Genomic DNA, 12776 nt, shown 5'->3' with positions numbered 1-12776 from the left:
TTTCTTGTACGAGAAAACCTGGAAAATCAAAATATTCCCAAAAAGTCTGTCACTTAGTCATTAAAGTACGTTTCATTCAAAGTATTCGGCGACTATTAATGCAGTTATTACCAACAAATTTCAAAATTTAAATTTCGAAAGACATTTTACTAATGGCTATTTTGTACCAATCGTCAGTAAAAATAAATTGTCGAAGGAATCACTGAAATGAAAACAATGTAATGTTGGTTGCTATGCATCGCTCTCAAGAGTAGATGAATCCAGGCAGAAACTCGTCCACGAACTCGATTACCAACCAATGAATTATTTTAAATTAGAAAACGCGCGCAATCTAAGTGATAGGATAGTGTATCATTGAGTTGAAAAACCTGCCGTCTGCATTCCAAGGATTCCAATCTTTCAAAGTAACAATCAGATCCAAAACGTACTAGTCGAGAAAAATAAATTCAAAATAGCGTTTTTTCTCATGTATTTCCATATTGAGTGCAATTCTAAAAGTGCTTCTCAAGATGGCCAGATGCGCATTTTCTTGGTTTCTTTCGGCACAATCAGTCCATTGCTTGAGAGGTCATTGGGAGGAACACTCGGAGGCCTTCCATCATCAAATCGATCCCTTCAACACACTGAGTCGAGGAAGGCCTGGACTCCATGTTATATTTTTCGCCCGGGCAGAAGCAATCACTCACCGGTTTGACGATGAAATAGGTTTTGAGGCCAGCTATCCGCAGCGCCTCCTCTCGCCGCTCCCCGTATCCGGGTTCAACCTCGAACTGCCCGTCCAGAAAAGACAGAGTGCGATCCGAGATGTGGACGCGACTGAAAAAGAGGAGAGAAAGAAATAGTGTTTACAACACATTCATCATGATTCCATCTAGTATTTTGAAAGCAAATGATTTTTTATAATTTTCATTGTTAGAGAAACCTGCAGAGCACCTCGAAATTAGCAGAGAGAGTATTTCAGGGTTTCCATAGGGACCATGGATCAATTGCTTTGAAAAAAACTTCTCGATTATTTCTCGTTAAAAATAGACAAAACAACCTGGATAATTGTCTCGTTAAATCAGCCAATTTCCTCGATATTATTAGATAAACACCGCCATTGATACACCGGCGCATGCAATGATACATTTCGATCCAAGTATTTCCATTGATTACATTTTAATATACATCTCAAACGTAATACTAGTTTACAAAAAGAGAGAACTTTTGGGAAACAAGCTACTTTTGATATGCTTTTTACGAGGTGTTATCAAAAAAAAGACCAGACTGATTTTATTCTGCGCAAACAAGTCAACGGATCGAAACGTAACAAAAAGCGCCATTTTGCGATATATGTGAAAACTAAAACGAGATGGGTTGCGTTTTTTTACGTTGCGTCGTTACGTTGAGCAGCAGCAGTATGCGTCTTAACCTGTTCATCGCTGCGTACAACGGCAGCATTGAAGGAGCTAGAGGAACGGCGAGTGAGAGTGAAATTTTATTTCAAACTTGGAAAAAGTGCTACGGAGACATTTGGAATGATTCAGAAAACCTTTATTAATGAAGCTGTAACTCGAAGCCAGTGTTTTAAGTGGTTTTAATTCGCAAAGAATTTCAGAAGATTCACGGACAGGGAGGCCTCTCAAATCAACAGACCCCAGCCGTGGCAAACTGGTGAACGATTTGGTGCAGGAAAATCGCCGTTAAAATGCTAGAGAGGTATCCTAAGAAGTGAACATTACTCTTTGATCCTTTTAGACAGTTTTGATAGATAATTTGGGCATGACGCGCGTCACTTCAAAATTCGTACCTCATGATGGCGTTTCCACGACGATAACTCGACGGCTCACAAGCTGATCATGACAGAGTTTTTCGCTAAAACCAGAGCTTCCGTGATCTCGCGGCCGCCAAACTCTCCATAAATGGCTCCGTCAGACTTTAATTTGTTTCCAAAGTTAAAATCAAGCTTGGAAGGGCACCGAATCGACTCTATTGCGGAAATTTAAACTAATTGCTCGGCGGACCTGAATACGATCCTAAAGGAGGCTAACCAGACAGCGTTCGTGAGCTGGAAGAAACTTTGGCAAAGGGCAAAGGTGTGTCGTCAGCTAAGGCATGTATTTTGAGGGTGACAAGCACGACTAGGCTGTATCCATCGAAATAAACAAGTTATATAATCAGTCCGTTCTTTTTTGATCACACCTTGTATACTTTTAACTGTATCTCTTATTTTAAGTTGCCATGGTAAAGGATTTCCGGGTGAATTGAAAGTGGAAAGATTTCTAGGGTTTTCTACTAGGTGCAATGGCTATTTTCTCTCAATGATTCAACGGCGTAGTCTGCCATGGAGAAATTTTGGTAAATACGAGTAGGAAAATGGGTATATATCAGCAGGAGAAGAATTCCAAGGGAAACTAAGATGGAGTATGCAGAGAAAGAAGAGAAGGGAACAAATAAATTGAAATGGTGGCACATAAACTGGCAGCAGTAAACGAATTCTGTCACTTAGGAGGCAGAAAAACTAGCGATGGTGGGAGCAAGAAAGAAATTTTCAATAAAATAGCACCAAAAGAAAAATTTACTTACAGTGAATAATTTAAAAATAGAATTAAGGATTTCAGAACTTACATTTGGAGTAATGTGGAAGTGGGGCATGGAAAATGACTTATACAGTATAACTGAGTTATACTAGATGGAGTTTATTTAAATATGGTGAACAAGAGTGGTCCTTTGTCAGTCGTAATATGGTCTAATTTTAGCGTTTAATTCTATTTTAAGTCTTGAAGGAACGTTTTCCCTTTCTTTAGGTTCAGTTTTCGTTAATTGTAAAGTTCCCCATTGTGTTTATTATACATTTATCGTATATTACATTTCCACACAAATGACTCGGCAGCTCGAAAACGAGACAGGTAAAGGCTCCACGCTTACTTCCTTGCCCTTCTGTCATTTTTATCTGATGATATTAAGGAGTAGCACGAGGTATATGGGCAGGGCTACCTTAACGAATGCTGCGGAAGATAGTGATTCACAATTTCCCTGTGACAACCAGATTTCACCATGAATAATTTTTCGATTCATACAACTAAAACGATTACGTTTGTGAAATTTTCGGTTGATTTAAGCTAAATATAATTATTTTAATTGGCTAAATGGGGGATAAAAATAATAAAAAGAACAATAAATGCCCGAAAATAATTTAAGAGAAAATCAAATTACCAGTCTTTGAAAAGGCCACGTAAGAGAATTAATTAACGAAAAATTAAATAAAGAACTAAAGGATAAACTAGCCTAACGCTTTTGATTAATATATGTATGCCGAATCGAATTTTCCAAATTGATGATAATGCTGATCAAATGGAGTAACGTCTTAAGGAAGCTTGTTGAAATCAATTGTAATAACATGGCATCTTAAAGACCGTCGCAATCGAATATTTTGTATCACGATATATGCGACTTTTCATCGCAAGCATCATGAATCTCGCAGATCAATCATTAATTGTAACCCCTTCTCTAACCATCTTTCCCACTGCAGCTCCCTGTGCATCGAAACACATTGAAAGGTTTCTAGAAATTTATCATTTCTAATGCCTCTAGATAAATATTTCGCAATTTTTAGAAGAAAAAAAGTTTCAGAGGTACTTTTTACTTTAACAAAAATATCATTTTTAATAACCAACAAATTTTAAATCAAACAACATAAATAAAACAAAAAAAAACAAAAATAAAATTTATTTTTAATATCCAGCTTTAAAATTTTTTTTATAACCTATTCACTCTTAATCAAATGATTTTTAAAAATTAGTTTTGAGCGAAAAATACTTTCTGAGGAAAGTTAAAAAAGGCAGTATTTAAAAATGAATGATGAAATATGTAATCCAGAAAACCTAAATGGGTTAAGAAACAATAAGGAATTTTGAGTTAGAGGAGAAATACATTTAATATAATTTAAATATTCTTTAGTTTTAAAGGCTCTTGAAAATACACATTTTTTACATCGTAAAAATTGCTTCATTTTCAAATTTAAACGGACCTCTAGCTCATTTCTATTCACTATTTACATTTTTTTCTGAAAACATATTCCTTGATTCGTTTTTATATCCTTAATTCGTTTTTACTTGTACCAGGCAAGATTCAGTAGCACTTGAGTTTTTGAGGTTATTTCTTTTTAGAAATGTACACCACACCTTTCAAGATGAAATCTTTTTGTAGCAAAATTTTGGACTTCGATCTCATTTTAATCCTTTGCGAAATTTTATTCCGTCTAGGCAAATCGTCTTGAGTATAGCAGCGATAAAAAATAATGAAAAATGTATAAAGTATTTGATGAGAAATAGGAGAAATTGCTTTTCCCTCTGTGATCATGATATCAACTGTGGGTGTGAAAGATTACCCGATAATCTGTTGATAGCTATCTTTGCGCGAGAAACTATCAGCGCAAGTACGTGACATAATGGTATTGAACAAAGGCGGTATCGTAATCGCGCTTTGGCGAAAGTGGGATAATTGCCTGGTAAACGAGAAATAATCCCATCACAGATTAGCGCGTCCAGTCACTCGGGCCTCATAGAAGCGGAAAAATGACAACCATGTTCATCCCCACTTAATGGAGCGGAGAGAAAAAAAGATGGAGGAGTAACCATGAGAGAAGGGAATAATGGGGGGGGGGAATAAGGTGTGCACCTCCATTTCTCTAACAGTTTACGCCTAGAAACCTCTACTATTTCATCTGTATTACTACTTTAACGAGGAATGACACTTTCATCTCGGAATTTTTGCGACGAATAGATTATTGTCTGAAACGCATTCATCTTTATGCCGATTAAAAATTATTCACCCTTGAAAATGAAGTGAGATAAATTTATTCACTGTAATCTCACACTGTCATGTGAGAATTTTAATATGCAATGCCAAATTATACACGAATTCACCTATACATATTTAAATATTTTAAAAATACGCCTATTCACATTTACTTTGTCTTACATTCTTACTTGCATACTCTCCCTTAACAAGTCCAATACAACTGTAGCTAACGTATAATACAGGTTAAAAGCTGATTTATAGAACGTGCCCTGCGCTAAGTAACGTCCAAAAACCGTAGTTTCACTAAATTTTCCATTTTCTGTGTACTATTTTATGATTATTGATGCCATTGGACGTCAATATGCATGCAAGAAATTGTTTTCTTTTACAAAATATGCGACAGGTATTTGTTATGAGTTGTTCAGTTACCATGAGACCATCTGAAAATGAAGCATTACTCTTACATGGCCCAATCGACCGCACGTTTGTTTTATACATTCATTAAAATTATCATGGTAAGTGGATAATCATAAAATGGATACTCAGAGGCAACGCGCTAAGTTTGGATTGTTCAGCTTCTAAGAATCTTTCGGAGCGATACGTAAAAAATTATCGTAGAATCTCACTGAATTTTCAGGCTCGACGGAAACAATGAGTTAAGAGAGATATTTTTTCGAACGGAACTATTCGTTTTTCTCCAGAACAATCAAGGAATTCCAATGAATGCTAGTAAGTCTCCGTAGGCGTATCTCATTTTGTTCTTTCTTCCATTTTGTTCACGGATGGTGTTCTAAAATGTTTATAAAGGCGGCTCCCATGGTAGTACGTATGTTTATTAAGATATATGTATAGAGAAAGCCCTTCAGAGATTTTCTAATTTATGGAAAAGGTAAAACTTTACATGCCTGAAAAGTCATTCCACCATCTCAAAAGTTTCAGGATACATAAAAAGGAAAATAGGAAATATAAAAATATTACCATTGAGATACATATTTAAAATAGAGTACATAAAAATTGTTAAGAGTGACCTTTTCCACTAACGCTTATAATTTCAATGAAGGCACAAGCATATATATGGTCGATCAGGTCAAGCAGGAGTTATGTATCCTCTTCAAATTGCACCCATGGTGACTGAACAGCTCATAATAAATATTTATTGAGTATTTTGTAAAAAAAAACAGTGTTAGCATTGTATATGACATCCGCTGGGATCACAAATCATACAATAGTAAAGTAAAAATGGAAAATTTAATAAAACTATTGTTTTGGGGAGTTACTTGGAGCAGGGTATACATTATAAACTCACTTTCGACCTGTTTTATACCTTAGTTACACTTATAATGGACTCGTTAATATAGAGAAAAAATTATATTAAGGGAGAGGTTACAAGTAAGAAATTTGTGACAAAATGGAAGGTGATTCCACTGTCAATGGGATTTTCGGTGTTCAGTAATTTATTGCCATATAATGGATAGCTGTGTGATGATGTACATGTTTAAAAATTTGTAATTAATAAATAATTTTACTGACATGAAAAAGCATTGTTATTCTTCAAGAAATGCGTATTACATTTACAACTTTCCCAGGAAAAAATTCTATGAGCCTTCAGCTATACTGCCCACTACGCTGACAATTAAGCTACCGCATTGCACCAGACTTGATAAGCTAAGACTAAGACGTGGTTCAGTGACCGGTCCAAGGGGATTCTTCCCATGGCAATAATTGAGTTACTCCTCACGTTCACGCGGCAGGCAGGAAATGCATTAATCGCAAAGAGGGCTCCTGTTGTTACCATCAGTCAGGTGGGAATAATATGCTCTCATAATGGAAGTTAGACTAGAAAAAAAAGAACCAGGTTGAAAGTTCCTTTCTTTTATGTCGTTGTAAGGCAACTCTTTTTTCATAAAGTTTACGCAGCTTTTTATTGAAAGTGGAACTACAAGGTTATAATTAAGAAAGTTTATTTGTGGCTATTCTTGGCTATCTAAAGTTACTCCCCAAAGTACGCAATCAGGGCTTCATTCTGTAAGTATCTTTCGGAATAATTAAATAATTTATCGTTATTGAATTTCCATCACCAGTTTTTTCTAGCAATGTTGAAGAATTATTTTTACTACGCCTCATGTTGCTACAGTAAATGCCATTTAGATTCGAGCACGTGTTTCATAACACAGGCATTCTATAGCTGGCATTAATATTATTCATTCATCGACCAAATCCTTGCAATCTCCGTCGCCAAGTCCTAGATATTGTATATTTTCAAGCATAGTCATTTTCATGTTATCTGTTTAGGAATAGAAATATCTACGAGGAACAAGGTCCTCCTCAATTCATCAAAGAAATTGATTTCCACACCATAATATTGCATTTTTTCTGCAATGCCCAGATAAAAAAGAGTTTTACATCTTGGTGATTTGCTTTAATTTGAAATTAAAACTCATTTTTGCTTATTTATGACTAAATACATCGTAAGTAAAAGTGTAGATCTTATTTTTAATGCCACAGTTGAGAGCATAATAAAAGTGTGTACATTAATTTCGTTATAAACCGATGCTACTTATAATTAGGCTTCCATCAGGCGTCTGATCACGACGGAATCAGGATTAAAAACTTAGTATTCAGGGTAATTTTCATCTATCAGGTATAATCTTTGTCAATGTAAGATGGATTATTTTTGTTATCAAGGCTAAGTAAATAACCATTTCTGGCCAGTATTTTGCATCCACTGAGCGTATGCCGAAACATTGAAGCCTATATTATTAAGTGGGGGGTTGCTGTATTTGAAAGGGAGTGTGGATGTGGAGATGCCTCACCCAGGGAGCCCGCTGCTCTCCATGCGATTGGCCAGCTCAACGTCCTTGGAGTAGACGTCGAACTGCCACTGCCGCTGACCCAGCACCCCCGCCAGCACTGCGCCCGTGTGGATTCCAACACGCATGTCCACCGGAGATTTGGTGGACTTCTGAACGTACCTACGGGACGAGAAGAAATAAGGAACAGAGGGTTAAGAAATGAAATGAAGGACATATTAAAAAAATATTCACACTGAAAATATATAGCACGCTTGGTAAGGTCTGTAGATCGATTCCGCGTCTAGGGTAATTATTTCTCGGGTCAATTCATGTATATAAGCCAAAGGGTTGACATAACGACTGTGGGTAAGATAATTAAGGAATAAAATGAACAGAAAAATTGCTTATTTATACTACTAGATAAACACAGGAGTAGATTTCAAAGCGGCGATATGCGATATCTCAGACGTGGAGCAGGACGCACTAGGAGAGATCAAGTGCGAAATACAACCATCAGAGCCCAATTCCAGCAAGATTCCTCAAACACAGAAGAAATGGAAAGGAAAGCACTAGGATGGTATGGACATGTGGTTAGGATGGAGGAGGGTAGGAAGCCAAGAGAGGTGTTGGAAGCAAGACCGGAGGGAAGGCGAGGAAGAGGACGGCCAAGTGGGAAGGAGGCTACGTGGAGAGACAGGCAGCCCAGCGTGGGCAGAGTATGAATGATGTGAAGCGGCTCACTCAGAATAGGAGGGAGTTTAGAAAGTGGCTGGTGGAACCCGACGCCTAACAGCAAAAGGGGATAAGAGAAAGAAGAAGAAAAATTGCTTCCCCAAAAGGTTTACTCACGCCATTAAATATGATTATTAAGTCTCGTTCTCCGCTAGTTTATCGATAAAATTCACATTCGATACTATGTTTTATTCAATTACATGTTCAATGCCGTGAATTTGAAAAGGATATGAATAAATAATGCCCGTTGAAACAGTGTAGCACGGAAGGCGACCCATGCCCCGAGGAAAAGAAATGAACAAGAAAAATAAACGCAACAAGTTGCAGGAGAGGGGGGAGAACTTTCCAATGAATGTACGGTTGATGGGCTTAAATATACCACCCGCGGAGGACCAAATTAAAGGAATTTACAGGCCTAAGTGCCTTAGTAAGATAATTAAATAGCCATGTTTTCGATTAATAATTAGAGATCAATTAAGGAACCAGATAACCTCCATTGTGTGGGTTCGTTTCTTCCTAATTACCAAAAAGTCGCGTTTTCATAGCAGGTTTGTCCTCTCTAACATTGATTTGCGAAAGCAATAATGTAAAACGAATTTTTTTTGGTATTTACGTATATAAATATTTTCTCTGTGAATCTCGGTTTATATAGTCCTATTTTTTCATCAGAATCAACTTATACAAGCATCTATGATACTTCCGAGTAATTTTACAATTGAAAATCTTGAGATTAGTCGCTTTATTGGTGATAGGTGTAACGTAGTGGAATTCCATTCATACAAATTGATATACCTTGGCATCACATCGGTATTTAAAAATAAAATAATGCATATTTCAACTCAAACAGTTATAATCAAGTATGTTCAAGTTAATCGCCTAAATTTACGATGATGATTAAACAATCATTCTCTCCAGTAAATAATTCAGTGATATTTAATTAAAAATTGCATCATTTTTGTCAATTTCAGTGACTTCCTTTGCTTTAATTTGAAATTAAAACTCATTTTTTGAATATTTATGACTAAATGCATCGTAAGTAAAAATGTAGATCTCTTATTTTTAATGCCAAAGTTGAGAACATAATAAAAGTGTGTACATTAATTTCGTTATAAACCGATGCTACTCATTATTAGGCTTCTATCAGGTCACAAAAAAGCCTTGGGGAATGTGACGATCATTAAAAAAAAGCGCCAAAAAAACCTGTACAAAGCTGCGGCTGCGCTGCAAAAATATGACTCCATTAATCAGTTTAGTCAGATCAGAAAACGAGTGTTATATGCATCACTGTTGATTTCCATGTTAAAAAACTCAGAGAATGGAACGATACGTTTTGGTGAGTATGCTCCAGTGCAAATGTAAATCATTGTTTCGCATTCATCAAAAATTAGCATTACTGGAGAAAAACAGCGCTCGTGGAAGTATTTTAAAGAGATATATTGATTTAAAAAAATGTGAGGTGACGGCGGGGGACATCTTGGAAATTGGGGACTCAATTTGAGCGGGCACTCTGTTTATCCACTGCTGAGAATAGTCTAAGTGAGCGCTGGAACTCGAGTGATATCTCCTAATACCTAAGTGGCAACCAATCGGGTAAAGTTTGAGTCAGGATTAAGATTTGGGTTATGCCCTGAAATGGGGCTCGAAATCTCTCACCCGGTGGCGAACCCGAAAGAATTTCATTAGTTCCATATTTTAATTCATTTACGCCCAAAAATTTGATAGCACTAACTGGTAATAAAAAAGGGAGGGAAATTAGGATGGTGTCCAAGGTCATAAGACCCTAATTAAGCCATCTATGAATAAAAGAAATGTGACAAAAATAACCGACATAACAATCGCAGTAACTATTACAAGTTACAATGAAATTATATCAATAAATGTTCAATTTTTTCTTGAGAGTTAGTCTTCGACAATTTTAAACATTACCTTAGACAATTTAGTTTTCTTGAGAGTCAGTCTTCGACAATTTTAAACATTATCTTAGACAATTTATTTATTTTAATTTCATCGGGAGCAGATTAATTTTATACCGATAATAACAACGAAGCGTAGAGAAAGCTATGGGAAGAAGAAGGATACAGATGAGTAGGAGGGCGAAGTGAAGGACGTCGCAATGGGTTTGGGGAATTTATTCGGCGCATTAGAGATTCCATGGGGTTCCGCCAGGAGGCGGCGGAGGGAAGCAACGAGTATAATATGGATGAGCGACCTGCTTGGTATCCCGTGATGCTCAGCTCCACCACACCCTCCCCTCAAGAAGGGGGTTAGCGCCTTTGAATCCATTAGTTGTTGGTAGGGCGAGAGTGGTTTGGAATTAAGGGAGAAAACCCCGATCAGAGCAAATTAGCTTGGCGTAACTCGACCCCGAAGACCGCCCAAATCGATACCTCAAATATTTCACCAATCACAGCTCAGACCGCGTATCAACCATATAATCGGTTCTACATGACTTTAATTAGTTCTCATATCACTAAAGACGATCATCACTATCTTATTATTATTGAATAACAGACAAAATTTCTTTAATTTCCCACAAATTAATCAAGCTTTAATTGACCTAGGTCTAAGCGGATAATCTTCTTTCTCAAAGCGTCGATTACCAGCAAAGGACCAAGTTACGCAGCTTAAACGGTTGGGGTGGGGGTAAAGTAAAAATCAGAGGATTGGGTCAGGCGGGATGATGAGGACATTCATTCCACACCCACTTTGTCACGATGGTTACCCGTTGAGACTCAGGATTGGGTGAGTTAAAGCGTGGAAAATTACTAAAATTTGCGAGTTTATCTTTCGTCACGATCGAAAATTTAAACCCACTGAACACTTGCAACATATGTATGATATTTTATCACGAATGGCTATTCTAAGACTAGCTATGCCAATTCGAGTAGTTATGAACCGTAGGACCCCATATCGAAAATACACCAACGGATGAAGTTCGCATTGAAAAAATATTTGACTTCGCCGAGTTCGGATACCGGCTAAGTCAAATATTTTTTCATTTTTTCGTTTTTAACTTTGCACCCGTGCGCGTGATTGCGTACAAAGTCACTTGTTCCTGCAGTGCTTTCCCATATCGAAGTTTTTAAATCCACGATTACGTTAAGTTAATTCAAGTTAATTTCTTTTGGACGAGGCCTAAGGATATCAGGGTGTGGGGAGAGGCCAAGGTCATAAGGGGGGGGGAGGGGTTAGCGCCTTAGGAGGCGGAGTTCCATTCAAGGAGAAAATGTCTGAGAAACCCATTCCCTCCATATCTATCTCCTCCTCTCCCCAGCGACCTCCCATCTCAGATTCCACCAATTTCTATTTCATTTTTTAAATTTTTTTATTCATCAGAAAAAAAAGTTGGGGAGGGCGTCGTCTTTGGAACAGCCTATCACCCAGTTCCTTCTCCGCACGACACCGCGATATCTCATTCCCTGATCTCTCTGTCAATATCCTTATCATCGCCCCTTGAAGACGGGAGCATGAAATAGGGGTGGAGAATGGGGGAGAGGGGTGGAAAGGAGCGCAGAACATCCACCCCTTGGATGAGGGATGAATTTTGAGGTGACTGGTTCGCAATCTTCCCTTTTAAGCCACCCCCATCAAAATTCCCTTTTTTGCTTGATTTTCGAATCAAAAGCATTTTTAATATTTAGCGATGAGCATTTATGGAGGGACATTTATCAACCCGTGGGCACTTAACGGAAAGATTCGGGAAACACTGTCCACAATGCTTTATAAAGGGTAAGCGTGTATTCCACGAAATTATACTTCCAGCAATTGAAGAAATTGGGATTCCGTCAAAGTAAAACTCGCTAACAGCAATCACCGAACCTAAACTCTATAACTCATGCACAATACTTAAAAAATCAATCCTATCTGCTCTCCAATAAATTCTTTTATGCATCTTAACCGTATCATAGACACGAGGTAAACAATTGTAAAACCTAAAGCGCTTCTTACAGGGATATTTCAACTGAGCTAATTAAAAAAAGGGGTAGGAAACAAATTAGACCTCAGCGCCCCTTTGGAAATCAAGATGTTTTCTTGGCTTAATGAAGTAGCAATTTAAGAAACTGGGACTTTTAAACATTGTAGGAGTCAAATTATTCCACAGTGGCTATTTTTAAACCCTAAAACCAATAACATTTCTTTTCTTCCTCTCTTCATGAAGTACCAATTTCGGAACATGGGAATTTAAAACTGAATACGCTCCTCGAAGGAAAATTTAAACGCTTTTTTTTTAAATCCGTAGGAGTGAAAACATTCCTCAGTGGCTATTCTTGAACTCTAAAGACAAGATCCTTCTCTCTTCTCCGTAAGTGTAGACTCTCGTCTCGGCTTTCATTAGCATTGAGTTCATCCGCTATTCAAGGCAACTAAGCAAGGGAACCCTTTCCCCTTGGTCTCAAATCTCCAGACCCCCAATACAGAAATCCTTTCCTTGAGCCTGCCACCCCTTATCCTGGGGTGCTTGTTAAGAGA

At 37.4% G+C, this 12776-nt stretch overlaps 1 protein-coding gene across 1 annotated transcript in view; it reads right to left on the bottom strand.

The window, feature by feature from the left end:
- Nucleotides 1–12776, bottom strand: part of LOC124168408 (adenylate cyclase type 3) — a 449992-nt gene that overhangs the window by 101397 nt on the left and 335819 nt on the right. The window contains exons 6-7 of the mRNA XM_046546623.1: nt 7596–7754; nt 687–816 (exon numbers count right to left, since the gene is read on the bottom strand). Of these exons, the coding sequence (XP_046402579.1) occupies nt 687–816; nt 7596–7754 (289 nt within the window). The remainder of the gene's footprint in view (nt 1–686; nt 817–7595; nt 7755–12776) is intronic.

Source organism: Ischnura elegans, chromosome 11 (assembly GCF_921293095.1).
Source record: "Ischnura elegans chromosome 11, ioIscEleg1.1, whole genome shotgun sequence".
Lineage (NCBI taxonomy): Eukaryota > Metazoa > Arthropoda > Insecta > Odonata > Coenagrionidae > Ischnura > Ischnura elegans.
This window is presented reverse-complemented; position numbering and strand designations above follow the sequence as displayed.